Source organism: Pezoporus flaviventris, unplaced genomic scaffold, assembly GCF_033815535.1.
Source record: "Pezoporus flaviventris isolate CSIRO_AGI_PZ_B2104156 unplaced genomic scaffold, CSIRO_AGI_Pfla_v1 ptg000018l, whole genome shotgun sequence".
NCBI lineage: Eukaryota > Metazoa > Chordata > Aves > Psittaciformes > Psittacidae > Pezoporus > Pezoporus flaviventris.
The window spans coordinates 5,076,574-5,098,957 of NW_026892566.1; the positions used below are offsets into that span (position 1 = coordinate 5,076,574).

The following is a 22,384-nucleotide window of genomic DNA, read 5'->3' on the forward strand; positions in this document are numbered from 1 at the left end:
AGAGCTGCCCATCCCACTGTAGGTGGCATCTATTAAAGCAGGGGCAGCAAAATGCGATGCTTGTCCCTGTCCAAACCACCCCAGCTGTCAGTTTTGCAAAGAAGAGTGCAAACATAACTGTAGCTGGAGATGAGACATTGTCCTATTGGTGAGGCAAGAGAGACCCTGTTCTGCCTGCAGCAGACCGCTGCTCAGACTTGTTTGTCAGGTTCCTGCAAGTGAAAAAAGGGACCTGCAAAAGCTGAGCTGATAAAACACAAGCTGCTCCATTCCGTCAACACAACATCACCAGCAGTGGCATGCTTTGTAAAACTGACTCCCAACAGGAACCCAAGAGCCTCAACACCAACTAACCCTGCTGTGGAGCTCAGTCTGACACCTGGCTTTTGTCACAGACCATGCCTTGGGAGGGCAGAGGTGGCATTGCTATCATCCATCTCCCTGCTTGTACCCTGCAACTCAAATCAAGCTGAGTAAAGGAGCACACCGCTCTGAAGAGACTGGAATGTGTTTTCCTCCTGAGACTGCAGAATAACCACCCCACTCGCTGGTACACCACAGGGGAGTGCTCCTAGTCCATTTCACAGCTGATGCATGGTGTTTCTCCCCTTGCTGGTGCAGGATGTGGATGCAGTCAGGACCTGCAGAATACTCAGTGCTGCTCCTCCAGCGTGGTGCTCCAACTGAAAGGTACCGCATGGGGCTGGGCATGGCAACCAAGAGACAGCAGTCATGTAGCTGGGTGGCAGCAGCTGCTTTCTTGTGCACACTGTAATTTGGCAGTTTGTTATGCCAGCTCAGCAGCCACTCCAGAGCCCAAGCTTCAAGCGAGGACACTAAACAGGGAAGTGTATGCTGCAAGGGAGCCTGGACAGAGAAACAGATGTGGGGACAGGGAGAAGGTTTCACTGTGGGAGGTGAAAGAAATATGAAGGGCTTGCATGGGAGGGAGTGGCCAGCAGCCATCTGATGGCTGTTAGCAGGCATTTAATGCATATTCTCATCCCTCTACACCCTCCCCGACTTGGAACATTTTGACCTCGATCTGAGTGTCTGACCAGCTCTGTGCAGGCTTCCGGCAGGACAGCAAGCATGAAAACCTTTTGCCAAATAGCTTGAGGCCTCCCCTCCCACTGCAGAATCAAAGTATCCTCTTCCTTACAATATCTTCTCTTTGTTACAATTAAACAATGAGTTCAAAGCCTGGGAAAGTAGGGAAAGGAATTTTATTTCCAAACTTCGAAAAGATTAATACAAACAATAGAAAGTAGACAACATTACAAAACTATTAAAAAAGTTAGTTGTCCTTTTAAAAGTGCTCTATAAAAAAAATGAAGGCAAATGACCAAGCACATTTTAGTATTTTTGCGTGTTGTAAACCTTGACAATTACATGTACAACTATTTTTGGGTGTTCACAGATTTTTAGTGTCTGTTTGGTCACAATTTATACATATCAAGGATATTCCACTACAACAGTACCTTTACTAATACTAATTCGGAGAGTGTTACAGATTAGAGGTCTTGTAAGAAATCCTTTTCTTTTCTTGTAAGAAAAGGCCTTAGGAATCAAGCCTGTGCTACACACTGTGTCCAGCAGTTTCTAATATGTGTCATTTATGGACTTAGATGCACCTGAAAAAGAACTGTAGGTGGTTCCAGTTTACTAATAGAAACAAAATTCCACTGAGAACATGAGTTCAGTACTAACAGCTTTTAGTTTTATACTTTTTCACTTTTTGAAAGTTTTATTGGGGGGGAGAAAAAGAAGCAAATCCCAAATAGTTTCTATTCTCATTCCAGTGTAATAGTTTACCAAGATAGTAATTTAGTAAAAATCCATGTCTTTTCTAAAATGTAAACTTCTCAAGTAGTATTTGTATAGTTAGCACAGCGTAGCAACAATTGTGACAATTCTGAAAAGAGTAACAGTTACATTAGAAAACTTTATGAACATAAGCAAAAGACTGAAGTTCGGATACACAAGAAAACAAACAGATGAATATTTAGGAAACTGGTTTAGACACACAAGTTAGGACACAGAGAGAGAGATTCTTCTTGTGAAAGAAAGGCAGTTGTTAAGCATGTCATGCTTGAAGGCAACTCTCTGATGACCTTCCCTGTAACAGGAAAAGTAAATCCATTAAAAATGCTGTTTTCCAAGCTGACAAATTTCTCTTACAAATTATACCACAAAAGCTCCTTTGCACTGAGAAAAACTGAATAACCCTTTTCTTTGTTGAGTATTGACATCCTGAATACTTCTAAATATTTTTTAGTTGGGTTTTTGACTTTGGTTTCATTGTTTTTGATCCTAAGGTAACTAAATAAAAAACTAGATAACTGCTCTATCATCAAAAGGCTACTAAATGACATCCTGGCCTGAGCTTTTCTAGAAGTATCACAAATTTACCATCCAACTTGTTTGAGAAAGTATTTTGTATCCTGTCTGGATGATGCAATCAAACTTGAATCCTAGAAATACACCTATACACACAGAGAGACACAAAAAATAAGAAGCAAAAGGCTGCTTTGATAGCACAATAACACATGCAACAGTCATGCCAATTTCATCTTATTTGCAGGAAGAATTAAGGGTAGCACCTAAGTTAAGAAAATACTCTGCTGGTGCTTCACCCCCAGCCCAAGTTTTTCCAGAAGACCACCTCATGCTCAGTTTTCTTCCCTTTCAGGTTCAGTCCTGTGTTGTCAAACCTATGTAGCAACAATCAAAGCACACTACTGATGAGGCACAAGCGCAGATGCAATCTCAGGAACCCTGGCAGCAGGAAGGGGGAGATTCTGTAAGTACTTCACATTCCAGTTTAAATTTCTGCTTGTAAAACCCCATTCATTTTCATTTTGATAGTGCTCTCAAAGAAATAACAGAATTCAGTGGTTCTTTCTCTCCCTGTAGTTTTCTCAGCTATCAGGAACTATTTTATTTTTAATTTTGAAAAGTAACCCTTTCTGACCATCCTACTTCCACCTTTGTTTGTCATGCACAAGAAGTAAGTTTTTCCAACAAAAGTTTGGCATCATCCTGCCTAAGACTACAAGCACACATGGCCTCCCTTCCTCCTGCTGCAATCACAGGTACACATGGGAGAGACAACAGTGGGAATCACCAAACTGGATCCCAAAGAATTGCCAATGCTGGACAGTCACCCATCCAGCTGGCCAGTGTTCCACAGCTACAAGCAGTGCAGAGTGCTAAGGCAGGCAAAGTTTAGGGAGTATCTCATCCTTCAGACCTGTGCTGAAAAAGGTTACAAAGCATGTGATTACAGATTGCTTCAGCTCCTCTTGGCTTCCACCACTTTTGGTGCTGTACCAGTATACAGTTGTTCAGTAACAACAGAAAGAGCCCAAGAACACAGCCAAATGAACTGCAGCATGACTTTGAAGACAGCATGTATTTTAACAAGGTTCTGGCTTAAGCTGCAAGTTAGTCATCAGAATACATGCATCTGTCACGGCTTTGTCTTCTTCAAGATGAGTATGTGACTGGCTTGTACATCTGGCTGTGTCAGCATGTCAGGGGCAGCTATATTATTTTGGCTGCTGCTAAAGACCCTAGAGCTGCTCAAGCAGAAAAACAGATCAAAAAAAAACAAACCCCAACTTATAAACAAAACACCTCTAGAAAGAGCTGTAGGAAAGAGACATGCTTCCATTGTCACACCTCATAGGAAGAGAAAACAATTTGTAGAGTAGCAGTGAAGTGATGACACTTGGCTACTCAGAACTTGATATTAAAACAATTACCATCACATGCCCTTGTCCTTCTGAGGGCTTGGGTTTCAAATCTGAGTTGTTGTTGTGGTAGCTGTGACTTTATTACCTGATTTCAGAGTAGAGTGCAGGATCGGGGTTCTCGAAAGGGATTGCTCCCCGCAGGAACCCCAACAAGCAAAGCATCTTTGCAGGCATTTTGCATACAGTACTGCTGGAGTTCTGCAGCTGCCTGAGAGACCTGCGTAAAGGGAAAAGAGAAACAAATCCAGAGAGGAAACTAATTCATTCACAAGCATCTATTAGGCATTTCCTCTTGAACAGCCATTACCAAACAGAGCTGGAGAGCAGCCAAGCCAGCTCTTGGATTCTAAACCAGCAAATACATCAGCACAGATGCACATTTACAAAGCTCCAAATAAACACACATGAAATACTTGCCATTTGATGAGCCAGAGCAGTGTAGAGGACAGAGGTGAAAGTGCAATGCAATCTGTCCTCATTAAAATGCACAGGGCTGTGACCACAATGTTTTCTAAGCTACTGTACTGTTTACAGGTTTATATTTGAACTCATATGTCCTGAGTTAATTTATTGAAAGGGTTTTCATTCCCAAACTGTTAACAACACAGAGCATAAGAAGGAATGAAAGCGAAAAGATGAAAAATTTCTAAAATCCAAATTGCCACCTTCCGCTGGCAATGAAGTGAGAGCTTCAAATCCATTCTGGCCCCAGAGAGCACAGTCCAGCGCTGTGGAACAAGCCCAGGAACCCAGATGGGATTTTGGTTCTTAGAATGTCTGGAAGCATGTGAGAAAATCTGTCCCAGCACATGCTTTCATTTGCTATTTTGCTGCTTTCCTGTTCACTGCCTCCCAAGTCTCCTCCAGGATACTCATCCTGGTAACTGGCTGTCAGCATTCCAGGGAGTTGTTAAGAGAAGCATTTCTCCACAGCCTCCCAAGTTCTTTTGTACTCTTGGAGCACAGGCAGAAGTACCGGCAGCAAGGGGATCCCTGCTAGTCAATGGGCTTTGTCCACTGAGAGAGAGAACCTCTTTCTGGAGGATGCAAAGGTCTCTGTGTTCTGCCCAGCCCCTTCAACCCACACAGCATTAGTACCCTTCCCTTGGCCACAGCACTGACCCCTTGCTGGTACCTATGGACCACATGGCTACTAGGCAGAGATGCTGCTTGCCTTATCAGGCCAAGGCTGCATGGGGCTTTTTCCTGGGAAGGTGAGCATTCGTTCGGGGCACGGCTTGCCCTGTGAGCATAGCAGAGTTAGCAGTTCCTCACTGTGCCTCCTTGCACTTTGCTGCCCAACTCTGCAAGACACACTGAGCTATGCATATCCTGGTGCTCCTGCAAAGACACAAACCTGAGGTTTGGCATCCCTGTGAGGATTATCCATACAGCAGCAAACTGTTGTTCTAGGACAGATCTGCCTACTCGTAGCCCTACCTATGCCCCTATAGCATTCTTACGGAAATGCATGCAAAGAAAGTATGAGGGTTTCTGATGTATTTCATCATGGGTGAACACGCTCCCTGCAGAAGCCTCCAAGATGTGTGGGGGTACTTCTTTCCCACCTGGTTTCCTCTTTCTGGAAACGCTCTTCCTGTCTGGTCTTTTAGCTGGCAGCGCAAACAGAATAGTCACTGCGTCTCTGTGCTATGGGATGTATTTTAAAAAACCCTTTCATACCCAGCTTCCGTCTGAAAACACATTGTCCGTTCACAGGAGCCAAACATTTTCTCCTGTCTCAGCATCTGCTAAACGTGATCCAAGTGGCCCTTCACCAGCTGAATATACCCCCTGCTGGTTTTACACAGAATGTCAAGAAACCAAGATAACACTTTGCGTAAGACATAGTTTTAATTGTGCATCATTTCACTTGTGCAAAAGACATGAAGAGGATCCTGGAGCAGCAGACCTGGAAGGAGACTGCTGTGCACATGGCTGCGTGGTCTCACCAAGGCCAAGGCTCCTCAGAATAAAAGCAAACCCATAGCAAGTGTGAGATTCATATTTGAGAAATCCAGCTCCAGAATGTTACTGCCACAAAGTAACGTCCAATAAACTACACACTATATTTTTATATACCCTCCCTGCCCACACAGAAAGCAGTGAGGGGGTATATGCCTAAAAATGAGCAGGAGCAGAGATCCAGGTTACTGCTGGCAGTGTAAAGCAACAGAAACGTTTCGTCAATCACTCCTGTGTTAGACAATGTCCTTCTTGCCATGAGAGCCTACACATTTGCTCTGCCTTGTGCTGTTCTCACAGATTTCCACAGGTCACTGCATCGGTGAACTACAGTCACTTTCAGCCAATCAAACATCTGACGACTCAATAGTTGCTCATAGAATTTAGCAACAACAATGAACTGATTGGGATAATGTCCAAAAGACAAGCGGTTTCACCTTGCAATGGGAACTTCAAGTTTTCAGCAGCCCAGGACAGTAACAGTGGGAAAGGGGGTTCCGAGTTATTTTTTAAATCAATTAACTAAGCTCCCGCAGGTCAACAGACGGCCACTGTCGTCAGACTGAGGAAGCTGATGTTTGTGACTGGCCAGCGGAAAATGGCGAATGCATGGAGGCGATGAAGGAAGTGCAGGATACAAATTAGTTTGACCTTCAATCCCTTCACAGCCTGTGTTGGATGTTGTGCCTCGCTGGAAAGAATCCTTTCTGCAAAGTGGTTGCGAACACCCCTCTCCTTCCCCCCCAGCCCGCTCAGAACCCAGAGCTGTCTTGGACGTGGTGTGAATTTGCATGAGTGACTTTGGGCTGACGGGGAAAAAAAACCAACAAAAGACAAACGAACAAGATAACCCCCAACCGAGTAACCAACCAACCAAAAACCCACAAGCAAAATAAACAACAAAAATCCGCCAAACAGACCCCACGAAGCCAAGCCTTAGGAGGTGGCAGATGACGGGAGCGCCTTGCTAGCCTGTCTTTGGAAATCCTTAGGCAGGAGAGTCTATGCGTGCGTGCGTGCGTGCGTACGAGCCCGCCTGCGCTCCCAGGCCTGTCGGGTGCGCAGATCACACCGCCTCCCCCGCAAGCCCCTCGGGCTGAGGAGCTGCTCCAGACTCTAGCTTCTTGTGCGGAATTAACGCGGTGCTGCCGCGTCTCTCCCCGCAGCTCCTTCCACCCGTACCCGCGACCTGGACACACGCACCCCTCGGCCCCTTCCCCCCGACTCGCCCCCAGGGCGGCGGCGCGGGCAGACAGCGGCAGGAGCTGCTGGTCCCCGGGTGAGCCGCTCCCCGCCTCACCTTGATCCTCTCCACGCCCGCCTCCAGCTTCAGCTGCTCCACCAGCCGCTGCATGGTGCTCAGGCTGCCTCCCGAAGACATGGCCGGACCGCGGGAGGATGCACGGACAGAAGCAAGCAGCTCGGCTCGGCTCCCCCCGCAGCCGCCGAGCCGCTAAGGGGAGGGACCGGGCAGGGCCGGGCCGGGCCCGCTCCGCTCCGCCCTCAGTCCCGCCGGGTCGGCCCCGGCTGGCGAGTCCCGGCCCGACCGAATTGCGGCGCCTGGCGGCGGCCTCGGCTGCGGAACCGCGTGCCCCGGGGGTAGGAAAGCGTTTTGGTTAAACAGGAGAGGACGGAGAAAATAAACAAACCAGGGACGAAAAGGGGGAGGGGAAAAAATAGGGGAAAAGAGGGGAAACGGGGAAGGGGGGAAAAAGGGGGTAAAGAAAGACGAAAAAAAGGGAAAAGAGGGGAAAGGAGAAAAAGGGGACGAGAGGACAAGGCAGGAAAAACAAAAAAGGGGCAAAAAAGCGGAGGAAAAGGAAGGAAAAAAGGGGGGAAGGGAGAAAAAAAAAACTACAAAAAAGGGGAAGGGAGAAAAGAACCTACAAAAAAGGGGAAGGGAGAAAAAACACTACAAAAAAGGGGAAGGGCAAAAAGACAAGTGGGGAAAAGGGGGGAAGAAGGAGCAAGGAAAAAGAAGAAAAAGGAGGCAAAAATGAAAAAAAGGGGAAAGGGGGAAAGAAAAAAAAGGAAAAGGAGGAGAAGGGGAAAACTGAAAAAAAAAGGGGGAAAAGAGGCAAAATATGCAGGGAAAAAAGAGAGAAAAAAAGCAAAAAGGGAGGAAGGGGAAAGGAAGAAAAAAAACAAGAAAGGAGGAAGGGGAAAAGGGACAAAAAAGCAAAAAAGGGGAGGAAGGTGCAAAAATAGAGGAAAAAAGGGGGAAAAAGGAAAAGGGAGGGGAGGAAAGAGAGAAAAAGGAGTTCTAAATCTCATTCAAAGATCTAACCCTGCAAAGAGAAGCCCACTTTGCATACAGGCAGCCAGTAGGCTAAAACTGCTTGCAACATAGCTTCATCCCCATCTGCACCATTCATCATCATTTCAGTTGTGGCCACCAATGAGTCCCTTAACTTTCTGAAGGGCATTTGCCAGCCATCAGAGCTTGCTGGCCTGTTAAAAAGTTGGTGGAATAAAGATCAAACCCTCAAAAGATTGCTCTGAACGTAGGGATTACCAACCATAGACATGCTTGAGCCTCATGCAAAGCCTCAGTTTGAAAGGCCTTGGCTCTGAATACCTTTTGCATACCGAGTGAAATGTATGTTTCACCTTACATACACTATGAATTTGGAAATAAATACATGCTGCACAACAGACACAACTCTTTGAAAACAGTAGACTGTAGTAGATTTAGGACGTAAAGTGGTTCTTCTCCAAGACTCTATAGCCTCGCCACACTGCTACCCAGTACCAGCAACACTTGCTCATGCAAAGACTTCTCCCTGAAGTCATCTCAATCTATGCTGGCTTTACGAGGTAGAGTAATCCTCAGCAGCCTCATTTCTGCTTTATTTGGGTTTTTTTCCATGTGCATGTAATTGCTTTGTCAACTTTATTCCAGGATAAAATAGGGCCTGAAAACTTATGCCCAGAAGACAGGCATCATTTAGAACTACAGTGAGGTGTTAGGCTAGAAACCATCAGTGACCTGAGCTAATGAGTGTCACTCAACACTGACAGGTTTGTAAAGACACATGGGTTTTTCTCTATCATTCATCATAGAGATGTGACTGCAGTGTCACCGCCCTGTAAATTTTTGCTGCAACCCATGAATTTATGTCTGCATCTGGGTATTTTCAAAGGGCTATACATCAAGAAAAGGGAACTCCAAGCTGAGCCTGCAGGATGGCTCATTTCCAGTGGGCCATACAGCCCCTCCAACGCACCCATTTCCCACTGTGGTGTCAGGTCAGGAAAATAAATCTTGATTACAACTAACATCAGCAAGGAGAGAAAACAGATCTCTGCTTTAACTACTTATCTGCATAACCCAAACACTTGGCTTAGAAGGGAAGGAATGGAGCAAAATGAGGCACAAAGGCAAGAGTAGTGAAGCCTGTGAAACTGTGGCCACAGGTTTAGACCCTCTTGCATGACTTGCCTGGTTCTTTTCCAGATATAACTGTTTTACCTACTAATCAACACCATTTATTTTCTTTGTTTCTATCACAGCAACTTAATCTTCCCCCTTCCACTCTCACAGGCGGCCGATTCGGGTTTGGGGGATGAAGCCGTGAAGGTCTCTTACTCCATGAACATCTTTACAGTGTCCCCATGGTCACTTCATGAAAGCAAGCACAGCTTATTCTGGATACCTTTTTTAACAGGTATTTGAATTTTGGATTTAAATATAGACAATTAAAATACAAAGTGAGTAACACAGCTACAGTATGTGCAGCAAAGCTGAAGGACAAATCTACGTTCCTCTCCAATTTTACTAATGCATACACAAGCTAGCCATTTAGCCTAATACTTCCAACATGCTTTTGAAAATTTTAAACAGAAAACTGATCTGACATTCCAAGAAATAGTGAAAGCTCAACTAGCAAAAGAGGCATGGAAGACAGAAACTCTTCCTCAAAGAATGAGAGCAAATCACCTTTGCAGAACCAGAAACAACTTGCTTCAAGAATTAATCAATAAGGATTTGAAAACTTTTAGCTATTACAGGCTTTGGCAGGAGTAGCAAGTTCAAGAGCTGATCTCCCAGAAATGATCTTCACAGAAGCCAGCTAACTTAGCACCATTTTCAGTAGAAACACTTCTGAAGAACTTGCTTTTATAGATGTGATAAAGAACAGGAAAAGCCCAGTATGGTTATGGCACCCACCTGCCCCTTCCCCAGTAAAATTCTCGAACAGTAATACGGCAACAGAATTTTTTTACAAGCAAATCATGGAAACAGATCTGGGCTGAGTTACAGAGGAAACAACAGCATACTGTTGTACATTATTTATTCTAAGTACTCTTGAGTTCTGACCAGAATAGATAAAGAATACTTTAGATCTGAAAACAAATTCAGTACATATATTATATAAACTTTTATTTACATAAGGCATCAAAATTGCCCTTTTAAACAAAAGGGTCATCTTCCCTTTTACCAATACTTTGGTGAAAGAAATGTCACATTTAGTAGACTAATATTCACTGGTATACTTGTTCTGAACAAGCAGGTATAATCAAATGAGAAGATGAAAAAACAGGCGCAAAAGATCTAAGCATACTATATCATGAATCACTCTGTAGAACAAAGAATTAAGGCTTGTCTGCATCACAATCATGATCAATCATGCATCATTTATTCCCACAAAAAATAAAATTCCTTTCCAACCGGAACAGGAATAGCAAAAGTAGTCTGGTATAATCCCCATATTGTCTACATCAAAAAACAATTTGGCACCTTAGAAATCAGCTTTAAATGTAGGGAGAAAGAGAGAGCAATAATTTCTAAGAGACCTCATAGCAGCCTTCCAGTATCTGAAGGGGGCCTATAAGGATACTGGGGAGGGACTATTCATTAGGGACTGTAGTGATAGGACAAGAGGTAACGGGTTCAAACTTATACAGGGGAAGTTTAGATTGGATATAAGGAAGAAGTTCTTTACTGTAAGGGTGGTGAGGCACTGGAATGGGCTGCCTACGGAAGTTGTGAAAGCTCCATCCCTGGCAGTGTTCAAAGCCAGGCTGGGCAGAGCCTTGGGTGACATGGTTTAGTGTGAGGTGTTCCTGCCCATGGCAGGGGTGATGGAACTAGATGATCTTGAGGTCCTTTCCAACCCTAACTATTGTATGGTTCTATGAAAATGGCCCTTGCTTCAGAATCCTTTGTAAGCATTTCCAGTGTCTGTTTGCAGGAATCCTTCAGTTTAAAGAGTAAGAACAGGACTTGCAAGGACTGATCTAGAAGCATTTTGAGAAAGACTAAAGTTACAGTTCCACTGATCATGAATATGAAATATATACAGAAGACATATTGTTTGGAATAATCAATTCCACACTGAGATCCCCAAGTAAATGGCAAATATACATTGAGCTGAGCCTGTTTAATAGGTCTGATTTATAAAAATCATAAACCTGTATTATGTTTCAGCCTGATTTAACAATTCCTGAGTTTTAGATCACTGCTGAGCCACAGCAGTCAAAACTCTGAACGATGTAGTGAAGTTTTGTACATCACTTTCAACATTAGCACATATTTTGTTCAGCAACTTTCAATCATCAATAAAAGTCAGTCTTCCAGGTCCTTCATTTTTCATCCACCGCCGGTACCTCTTCCATCGGGGATCCATGGCCATCTTCTTCTTTAGCTCCTCCTCTTGTTCTTGTTTGTAGACCTGAGAGACAGATAACAGGTTTTAGTAAAGCTGAAGAAACAGCTTACGTGAACCTCAAGGGGTGAGTGTGTTTGTAGTTCAACCATTTGCTAGCTTAGTGTTTTTACACAAGACTGAATTGCAACACAGAAGCAGATGTTGGCCAACACAAACTATAGGAGTACCTTCAGCCTACCAGAATCTGGATAGAATACTGCTATGGAACTTTATTCCTAGTTGAGTTTCTCAACAACTAAGTTAATATTTCTGCATTAAGTATTGGCAGCATCAAAGGATAAGTAATTACATTCTGTCGAGAAATTCTCTCATTTTAATGAAATCTACAATTACCAGCAAAGTTGAGTACCTAAAAAAAGCAACAGCATCTGTTGTTATTCTGGAAGGCAGTTAGTGTAGATATAGCCAGTGTAAATCTCAATACCATACAGGTTTATGTCATCTTGGTGTCATCTGACTTCTTCCTGGAAGGGAATTAAACTTCATGCTCTGCTATACATGAACAAGATTTAAAAAAATATTATAGATGAATTTATAAATACACAAGCTCAGTGTTCAGTGATCACAGCAGTTTTAAGAACTATTAGGAAAGTAACAGAGTGGGGGGGAAAAGTATCGTGGAGCTCCATGATGTACCATGTATTGAATTCTTAAGTCTTTTCCATTCTAAAAGGAGACTGGAAAACTGAATCAATGTGCAGATAGGCATCTCCAATGATCAAGAACTGAGAAGCTTTTGGGGTGAAACACCTAAGCATATTTTTCACCCTAGAAAACACGTGAGTAAGTTTCAAGTAAGGACATAGTAGTGGCACATGGGAGCACAGGTATTATGAGAGAAAGAGAATAAAGCATGATTATTCTCCATTTCCAGTCATGCAAGAGCCAGCAGGTGGCTGATTCAGAAAAAACACCTGCACAAAACCAGCTGTTCGTACTCTGGGAGCACTGGAAAACTAACACTTGCTTTTCCAGCAGAGCTACCCACCTCATAGTTTTCTCGTATCCACAGTTGCCGTTCAAGGAAGGTCTCTTTTTGATTATCTTCTAGACTGTCAAACTGAGACTCAGACATTTTCATGTACCTTCGTATGATATACAGTTTCTCTTCCACACCATACTCTTGCCCTTTAATAGTGAAACGGTAAATCCACCAACAGTTCCAAACTATGTATTTGCCCAAGTAAAAAGGAGCAAGAAGGATCTGAAACAGAAGGATATCATATATCTTGGGCTTCTGATAACCGCCTTTTATATCTATTTTATTTTTAATAATGTCTTTGATGATTTCTTCCTCTTCTTCACGGATTTCTTCTTTAGACCGCCTGTTCTTGCCTTTTTCTTTAGTCTTGTTGAGTAAACCTTGTTGCCTGGCAATCTCAGTAGCTTGTATACGGTATTTTGGCACTGTAGCTAGATAGTTGATAGCTTCATTGTAACTATTCCACCAACTGAAGAACTGTAATTGAAGAACAGTGAAAGTAAGACCAGGTTTTTACAGACACATTCCTATTTGGAGTTTTACCAGGGGGAAAAGAAATTGCTGTCATAGACCTTTGACCAAAATTGCATTGCAGCAAGAGTAAAAACTGATTGTAACAGTACTTCTGCAGTGTTACAGAAGCTGTAATTATTCCTCCAAACTTAGTAAACCACCCGGAAAATAGATGTATAGATGTACATGTCACAGCAATACACAGTGATGAGGAAGAACAGGAGAGACTGTTCACACTGGCTTTGTTCAGATTGGCTTTGTTCATGAGGAGATGGCAACCTCCTGAAGGGTAATGCTAGGCTTGCCAGCCATTCTTAGAAGCCCCCTTGGATTTATAAATAAAGACGGTGGTGCATGAACATTTCATTACAAAATTGCTACTCATTTAAAACAGTTAATTAAGCATGGATTAAGTATGTCACAATCCCATTAGTCTGACAGGATTCACTTTACAAGATTTAACATCCCTCTCTGATCTCCAGCTACCCTCTGAATTTCAATGCAGGAAACCAATCAACCAACCAGACCAACCCAAACAACAAACCAGAAATATAGTGCCTGGGGTGAACATGTCTTACTAGGCAACTTGTTTAAAAGGGCAGCATTTCACACTATTCACCAAGACAAGGGGCAGACACACAGACATTATACAACCTTAACAAGGGCCAAGAAGAAGAAACACTAGAAAGCAAGAGAGAGGCAAAACAGTTTACACAGCCATTTACACTGAATTTGCAATCATCTGCAGCTGGACTGCAGGAAAATGTCTCCACTTAAAGCCAAAACAAGAAGTAAGAGGGGAAGTGAAACTCTGCCACTGGAAGTAAGTCTGGAAAGAAACTAAGTATTTGGCTGCATATGTCACTGGAATTTGTTATTCCAAGCTCTCAAATTCTGATTGATGCATTTTTGTTTTAAATTCCCATATCCCACTAAAAAGGGAGCTACCTGCATCACAGAATAAGCTGTATCTTCATCTCTTAAACTTTCTAGGTACTTTTAATGACGTTTTGAACCAGTAATCTAACAGATGCTAAAGAAAAGAGTTATGCATCTTCTTCCACTTAAATATTTGTCAGACAGCACACGTTTTCTCATCTAGGAATAGACCTTCCACTGGGTTCAACCCCAGTTGGCAGCAAAATACCACACAGCCACAAGCCTCCTTGCAGTGCGATGGGGAGAATTTGGGGAAAAGGGTAAAAGAGGTAAAACAGGTTAAAAAGGTGGGTTGAGATAAGAACAGCCAAAACCAGGACAAAAAAGAAAGGCTGTTTCATTGACCTTGGACCTACCACCTTCAGAGCAAACTTTGCTGAGCTGAATTTACTTCTCTCCTGACTTCAAAGAAGTGTTTAAAATACATGGCAGTGTAAGAGTCACACATTACTAAGCTCCTGATATTCAGACCTATGATCTGAATTGAGTCTTGAATTCAGTTTCCAATTAGTCTGTTAAAAAAAAAAAAAAAAAAAATACATACGGAGCTTGACAGACTGACACACACTTACTTGGAGCACTATTCCTGATGCTGCTTAGGAACAGGCTGTTCCGAGCCTGCCATGAAGAACTACGTAACTTCTTCAGAACTGCTGCATTTGTCTCTGTGAAATATCCCATCATTAGATTAAAATAATCTCTTTGTCCAAAGTACCAAGGAGAGCCAAAAATTTGATGAGCACATCTGAGTTAGATTTGTTAGGGACACCACAGAGAAGTTTACCACGGCAGATAGAAATGGGCACACTGTTTAATACCTGGCACATTACAAGTGCTGCAGATACTTCCCTTTCAGAAACTCACTGAGCAGTGTCACGTAAACATGAAATTTTACCTGAAACACAGAGATGGCACACACTGTAACTAGAATCACTATTCTGACATCCACTTTAGGTGCCAATCTCCTGCTGTAGTAGTGATAATAATGCCTGTAATACTCTTCAGGATGATCCAACATGTAGTCATAATCTTTACGTGTTTCTTCATCCTGCAGGAAGAGATGAAAAACATGTATAGGTTCATGTTCCTGTTTTTGCTTACTCTCTTATAGCTGTGCTTTATATCTCACTAATGACCATGCTACAACAAAACTGGCAATAGTCCAACGGAATATGAAGCACAGAGGAAAATCTTCCTTTTCTCATACTCTCAATTAATTTGTTCTCGCATTCATCTGCCCACACACATCTGACATATGTGGTCTTAAATGCATAAGCACGCACTGCGTGAAGACATCTAATACTGAAATAAAGACAAGCAACTGAAATCCTCATAGGAAGCATTCTTAATTTCAGAATGGGAAATCCAGATTGACAACAGTTCTTAAATATTGCTCAGGAATAGATTTTTCAGACAAAGAACCTATTAAGAGATTGTTTTGCAAATCTTCTAGAGTTAGCTTACAAGGCTGTGGAATCTGTCCAATGAAAGGCCGTTTCAAAACCTCATTGTTCTCGTTTTTGCAGTTTTTCTCATTTTCACCCATGTAATTAAGAGATGAGAAACTGAATTTTGTCAGCCTCAAGTGTATTCCTTTCCTACCTTAAAAAATACTTCCTTTTTTTTCTCCCTTGCAGACTTAAAAACACGTTTCTTTCTTCCGTTACCATGTTATGTCTTTGCCAAGCCACACACATTTTGCACCCTAATGTGCCAGCACCCCTTAGAGATCCCATAAGCTATTCGGGTCACTGTTACTTTGTTGTTTAAAGGTATAGCTTTAAGATAAAGCCCAGACAGCTCATTCTAAACACAAAGGGATTTCCAAAAGAACAAATTCTAAATACAACGGGATTTTCAAGAGAACTGTACCCTCCCTCCTGTACTCTAGGACTGGCTAATGAAGAAGGTTTTTCGGTTTCCCCTCCTCCCTGAGTGCTGGTAAGAAGCAAGCCGGCGAAGACCACACAAGGAACACAAGACCGAATCTGCAGAGCCTGCCGCGATGTCAACCCGGGAGGCACTGATCCTCCCCAGGGACGAGATACACCTGCGTGGCCGAGGTCTGGCAGGATCCCGATGTTTAAGCTTGAGTCTTTCCTGATGTACTCTTTAGACACACATGCAGCAGATAAGTCGCAGCCGCCGAGCAAAATTTGGAAGGGATTACGCACCTTTCATCGCTTTTACAAGCCACGTTTTCTCTCCTCGCAACATGCCATTGCTCGCTTTTGCCTCCTGCCGCGAAGGCGCGAGCTCCCGTGAGCCACGACGGGACACTGAAGCACCAGCGGGCGATAGACAAGAAGCCGGCCCGGAGCGGCTCGCTCGACCCCGCTCCTACCCGCCTGGGCGCCGCCTGCTCTCCCGAAGCCGGCCCGCCGAGGGCAGCGGCGGCGCGGGCAGCAGCGGGGCCGGGCGCCCTGCCTGCCCGCCGCCCGCCCCGCTTCCCGGCCCGCCGCCGCGCCACCCGCACGGCCCCAGGGGCGGCCCCTCCGCCGGTCCCCCGCGCTGTCTCTTACCGGAGCGGCTCCGGCCGCGGCGGCGGTCCCGCTCTCTCACCTTGAGGGTCTCGTAGGCGGTGGCGATGAGGAGGAACTTCTCGTGCGCCGCCTGAGGGCCGCTGCCCGGGTCCCCGCGGTACCGGTCGGGATGGTACTTGCGGGCGAGCTGCCGGTAGGCGCGGGCGATTTCTGCCTTGCTGGCCTGCCGGCTGACGCCCAGCACCTCGTAGCAGACGCGCCGCCCGCAGTAGAGCCCCTCTGTCAGCGCTCGCGCCGCCCGCGGCAGCAGCGCGGCGCACAGCCACAGGCACAACAGCCACCGCCGCCCCGGCCCGCTGCCACCCGCCGCCGCCATCTCGCTGCCGCCGCTGAGCGCCAGCGGGGCCCGAGCCTTGCGCAGGCGCGTGTCGCGGCCGGGGGATGGGCGGGGCCAGAGCGGGGCACGCGGGGGGCCCGTGAGGACGGGTGTCGCGGCAGAGCCCGCGCTTGGCACGGCGGTGTGCTTACTGATTTCCAAAACGCGTGTCCCGCTCGTCCTTCGGGCGGGGGAGGATCTCATGGATCATCATAGAATAGTTTGGGCAGGAAGGGACCTTCAGAGGTCATCTAGTCCAAACCCCTGCAGTGAGAAGGGACGTCCTCAACTAGACCAAGTTGCACAGAACCACATCAAGCCTAGCGTTGAATGTTTTCAAGAACGGTGCATCCACCACCTCTCTGGGCAATCTGTGCCAGCATCTTACCAAGCTTCTTGTAAAGAATTTTTTTTCCGCACGTCCAGCCTGAATCTTCCCTCTTTTAGTTTAAAACCATCACCCCTTGTCCTGTTTGCTAAAAAGTCTGTCCTCATCTTTTTTATAGGCCCCTTCTATGTACTGAAAGGCCATAATCAGGTCTCTCCAGAGTCTTCTCTTCTCCAGGCTGAGCAAGCTCAATTCTCACAGCCTTTCCTCACATGAGAGGTGTTCCAGCCTTCTGATCATTTCTGTGGCCCTTCTCTGGACCCTCTCCAATAGGTCCATGTCTTTCCTGTACTGAGGACTCCAGAACCGAATGCAGTATCCAGGTAGCATCTCACCAGAGCACAGTAGAGGGGCAGGATCACCTCCTTCAACCTGCTCCTTTTGATGCAGCCCAGGACACAGTTGGTTTCTGGGCTGCAAGTGCACAGTGCTGGCTCATGTCCAATCTCTCATCCACCAGCACCTTGAAGTCCTTCTCCTCAGGGGTACTCTCAATGCTTTCATACCCCAGCTTGTGTTGTTACCAGGGGTTGCCCCAACCCAGGCACAGAAATATCTCATGGAATGCGCCCTGAGCACATGTTTTATTTGAGCACACTCCCGTGAGCCCACATTTTGCCACCCATGCCACGGTAGGTCAGTGCGATTCGGTGTCAGCCCTTTCCCAAAAGGACATATATCTGCCAGGGAACACACCTCCTGCTGCTATGTCCAGGGTGTGCGCACTGCCTTTGGGAGTGGCAGCAAAGGAAAGGGCATTAAATTCTTCAAAACGGGCATTTGGCCCCACAGCTGCCTACAGTGTCTCCGGCAGGAACCATAGAACCAACTAGGCTGGAAAAGACCTTTAAGATTATCAAGTCGAACCATTACCCCAGGACTGTGAAGTCCACCACTAAACCATGTCACTGCAGGCCTCATCTACATGGTTTTTAACACTTCCCAGGATGGTGATTTCCCCACTTCCCTAGGCAGCCTGTTCCAATGCCTGAGCACCCTCTCTGTGAAGATTTCTTTCCTAATATCCAACATAAACCTCCCCTGGTGCAGCTTGAGGCCATTACCTCTTGTCCTGTCATTTGTTACTTGGGAGAAAAGACCAACCCCCACCTCACTACAACCTCCTTTCAGGTAGTTGTAGAGAGCAATAAGGTGCCCCCTGAACCTTCTCTGCTACAGACTAAACAACCCCAGTCCCCTCAGACGTTCCTCATAAGACATCACCTCGACAACAGACCTCTCCAAGGAAGGTCACTCAAGCTTGATGCAGGGAACATTCACCACAAATGTAACTAGCTCTTCAGAGAACACAGGCCATTTTGCTAGAAATGAGTATGCACCTTACGCATCTGGCCTCCTCTGCCACTTATTCATAAGTGTTCATCATAACCCTGGGAGACAGATGAGTCCCAAATCTGCTTCCTCAAAATAATCCTACCTCTGTGCAGTTTCTTAGAGCCCAGCCTCTCGGCGTTGGAAGCTGACGTTCAATTCCTCAGATTCTGAGCTTAACAAATAAAGCAAAACTTGCTCACGGCCAATTCTGCCTTTTTTGTCTTGTTTTGTTTTGTTACTTTTTTAAGCTGAGGAAGAACCCGATTATCTGTCACGGTGCCACCCGGGCTCCCCTCTACCGGAAGAAGCTGGCTCCGGAGCTGTCGGAGGGGATACCAGCTCTGCCAGGCGGTGGGCGGGTCCGCCCGCCGCGGTATGCAGGTGGCACCGTGCGCCTATAGGGGGCGCAGTTGCGCCGACCTCGACTCCCACTCCGTTTTCCTCCGCCGCAGCTGCGGAGAGCGCGGGGGTCTATCGCGGCCGTCATGGAGGTCAGCGCGGACTCGGGTCAGTCTGCTGGCGCTGCTGTCGCTTCTTTCCTTGGGACGCCCCGGGAGCCGCGGGCGGGGCGGGTAGGGGTGAGGGGTCAGCGGGCCGGTGCGTGTGCGCGGCGGGGGCGGGCGGCCGGGACGGTGGCTCCTTCTAAATATAAAGCGGTGGTGACGGGAGGGCGGGCGCTGTTCGGCCCCGCCGTCCCTCGCGGCGGTTTGTGCCGGGGTGAGCTGTAGAGAGGAGTAGGAGGAGTGAGCGGGCCCGGTGCCTGTGCTGAGTGGAGCAGAGGGGCGGGAGCGGCCAGGGCCGGACTGCAGCAGCGCGTCTCTCGTTGTCCTTCCTCCCTCCCTTTTCCCCTCCTCAGCTGGCAACATGGCTGCGGCCGCCGCGGCGGCCCAAGACGAGCTCAGTAAGTAGCTGAGGTGCCGAGGGCTCCCGGGCGGGCGCCGTTCCCACCGGGCGGGCGCCGTTCCCACCGGGCGGGCGCGTGCGGGGCAGGGCCGGGGTCTCTCCTCGGCGAAGCCTCCGCTGTGGCGGGGCCCGGGGCCCGGCTCACGTACCGGTGCGGCTGTACCGGCGGTGGGGCCGGGCCCGGCTCTGCGCAGCCATGTCGGGAGGCGGAAGCCGAAGGCTGCGGTGTTGGGGGAGGCCTGTCCGGGCCGCGGTCTCCCTGCGGCCACGGGGGGCTCGCAGCGGCCTGCGCCCTCTCCCGCCGCTGCGTGACCTTGCGGGGCCGGCCCTCCGCCCGCTCAGTGGGGAGGGGGCTGCTCGGCGGGAGGACCCGCGGAGCCGGGAGAGCTTCCGTGCAGGGAGAGCATCTGCACCCCGAGAGGGCGGGCAGGTGCCCGTGGCTTTGTTCGACCGCAGTCCTCTCGCTGCAGCACTAGTGTAAAAATACCGCGTACCGAGGAACCGGCGTGCTGTTGAGGAGTGCTCAAGCTGCCGGCGCAGTGCTGTGTCTCACGGTAGGTGTGTGAGCACATCCTCAGCCTCTGCAGTTCTCGGCACATGATTACAGCAGCCAGAATCGGAAGAGCCTGCATCTGCGCCGAGCGTGCAGCGCAGGGGAAACCCGGTTCCTGCCTTCTTGTCGAATCTAAATCCCGTTCTCTGTCCGGTGCAATAAAGGATCGACTTCTCTTTGGAGAAACCTAAGAAATTTTCAAGACCGTTTTTTCTTTTCGTGTCTTGTAATAGAACTAGGTCTTAAACAACTGTCAAGAGTTAAAAGCAAGATAACATATGACTCAGCCAAATAAGAGGGCCTCTGGTTGCCCTGAAATAGTACTTGGCAGTCGGTGGTGAGGAAGGGCAGAAGAAATCCTTTGAGCATATTCGTGCTATTGGCTTTCAGTTCTGAAACATTTCTGCCTGATGTGTCACTTGGGTTTTTTTCGTTGTTCTCTGTATGCTGCTGTGTAGGTAGCATCCGTGTTCTGCTCTTTGTTAGATATAAATGGAACTAGGCTGAGTGGAATGAGGCATAAAATGATGATGAGGATGTTCTTTACATAGCCAAAGAGCAGGATTTTGTGGTGGACTAAGAAAGATCTTGCAGTTACACTGATCCTTGAATTGGACGACAGAAATGCCAGGCTATTTATTCTGATGACAACTGGGATAAATTCTAATCATGACCATGAAAGACCTCACTGCTGCTGTCATCCAAGAGTTTCTATTGTCAGTTTTACAATGCTAACATGATTCCTCCTCGTGAAACCGGTCAGTGTGAGATCTCTTGCTTGCAACTCCTCAGATTTTATTTGCATGTAATCTAGCTCCCCATCCTCCAGACCTGATCCTGCAAAAACTTAGTTCTCAACCATGTGCCAGTTGCTACACAGCCCTTTGTGTTAAGTTGTGCTGAGAGGACAAATGTGCTTAGGTTGAGATTCATGTTAATAATCATATGGTATAATTTATATTATTTGTCCACTACATCCTTCAGAATTGAGGGGGTTCCACTGGTTTGATTAGAAATCTTTTATTTTGAGGGGGGGGGGAAGAGAGTGGATTTTTCTTTGCTGATTTTGGGTTATTCCTTAGTACTTCATCTGTCACTGAATAGAAGGTACTGTAATCTTAAATAAAAAGTAAAGCTAATGGAAGAGGAGTCATTTCAGGTAGAGAAAGAGATGGAAACTATACAGCCTATGTGGGGGCCTGCTGTCTTTTAGTACATTTAAATAATTAAATTTCAGAATATTTGGAAAAAAAAAAGTTCTTTTTTAGGGTAACAATTAGTGCCAAAATAACAAAAATAATTACTACTAGTTTTAGATTAGAAAACCAGTTTTCCTTGCTTTATATGTACATGGCTGTAGGACTCTTATCTATACCTTCACTCAAACACATAAACTCCTACTATTTGCTTGAAATCTGTATCAGAATGTTTACCAGTTTAAGGGCAAATTGTTTGAGGACAGCATAAGAATGGAGATAAGGCAGTTAAAAAAAATAACGGAAAATTGGTAAACTTGCCCTGAACCTGCAAGAGTTCGGATACAGGGGAAAGGAAGATTAATCTTCAGTAAGAATAGATAGCCACTAAATAGAGCGCCTAAGCCTGGCATACAGCAAATGTTTGGATTTCAGTATGCAACTAAAATTTTTTATCATCTTTTATATAAAACGGAAGAATAGGGTAAAGAAAGGTAATGTATTGCTCCTTCCCAGCGTTTTCCAATGAGATCTCATAAAATAACCTGTTGTCTGGCCTACTTTTACAAATGCCCCTCAGAGTGATTTGGCTGTAGGCATGCAGCGGGTTACTTTTAGAGCCAGGAATAGCACCAGCAAATCCTGACTCACTGTTGGCTACTGTAATCATACTAGATGTATTTTCTCACAGAGTCTAATGCCATTGGAACAAGAATTTGACACGTATTTTAGTAGTGGCATGGTAGAGGAGAGTTTCATGCTTTCTTCTGTATGTGGAATAGGGCAGAAACAATTGCTTCGTTCTGGAGTGTGCTTGGGCGTTTGCTTTATCAGGAACCTGCCTCTAGAATTGCCCCTGCCATCCAGGCAGTGAAATTGAAATGCTTCTGTGTCCAGTACTGTTCATTCAGTTTAGAGCCTTTGGGAGGAGATGTGGAGGATGCTAATGCAATGTAATGGTTATACAGAGGAGGGTTTTGGAGAGGGATTTCTTGTTTGATTTATTGAAACAGTTCTATAAATGCTTTAATGTAGCAGCCTGACTAATATGTTAGATACTTTTTGGCAAAGTGAACATAAATTCTGGCCTTATGAACAGAATTTTGGTCTACTGTCTTCTGTGTTTTGCAGAGGACCCAGACTCTTTTCCTATTTCCTGATGATCAGTTAAATTATGAAGTACAGTTAGGTTAATTTCTAACCCTGGTAGTTTCTTGAGTCAGTTTTCAAAAGAAGAATGGTGTGTATTTTACTTGATACTCAGCTACACAAGTACACATTGCTGAGGGGTGGGTATAAAATAGCTGATGTTGTGTGTGCA

The 22,384-nt window shown here is 46.0% G+C and overlaps 3 protein-coding genes across 6 annotated transcripts in view; 1 reads left to right on the top strand and 2 right to left on the bottom strand.

The window, feature by feature from the left end:
- Positions 1-1,843: 1,843 nt before the first annotated feature.
- Positions 1,844-7,155, bottom strand: GNG10 (G protein subunit gamma 10). Its single transcript, XM_061455119.1, has 3 exons — positions 7,024-7,155; positions 3,844-3,975; positions 1,844-2,119 (listed from the first exon to the last, which is right to left on the bottom strand). The coding sequence occupies exons 1-2, from the start codon at positions 7,102-7,104 to the stop codon at positions 3,850-3,852; spliced, it is 207 nt and encodes a 68-aa protein (XP_061311103.1). The 5' UTR covers positions 7,105-7,155; the 3' UTR covers positions 1,844-2,119; positions 3,844-3,849.
- A 2,931-nt stretch (positions 7,156-10,086) lies between these two features.
- Positions 10,087-16,739, bottom strand: DNAJC25 (DnaJ heat shock protein family (Hsp40) member C25). The gene is made up of 4 exons (XM_061455118.1): positions 16,392-16,739; positions 14,725-14,877; positions 12,384-12,854; positions 10,087-11,398 (listed from the first exon to the last, which is right to left on the bottom strand). Exons 1-4 carry the CDS (start codon positions 16,686-16,688, stop codon positions 11,276-11,278), a joined length of 1,044 nt encoding a protein of 347 aa, XP_061311102.1. The 5' UTR covers positions 16,689-16,739; the 3' UTR covers positions 10,087-11,275.
- A 2,129-nt stretch (positions 16,740-18,868) lies between these two features.
- ECPAS (Ecm29 proteasome adaptor and scaffold) overlaps positions 18,869-22,384 on the top strand; it is a 65,248-nt gene continuing 61,732 nt past the window's right edge. For 3 of the 4 annotated variants that reach the window (XM_061455125.1, XM_061455127.1, XM_061455128.1), the window contains exon 1: positions 19,207-19,312. In XM_061455125.1, coding sequence (XP_061311109.1) covers positions 19,276-19,312 — 37 coding nt within the window. In that variant the 5' untranslated portion in view covers positions 19,207-19,275. Of the gene's footprint in view, positions 18,919-19,206; positions 19,313-22,384 lie in introns of those variants that run through there. The other variant, XM_061455126.1, reaches the window with a different exon arrangement.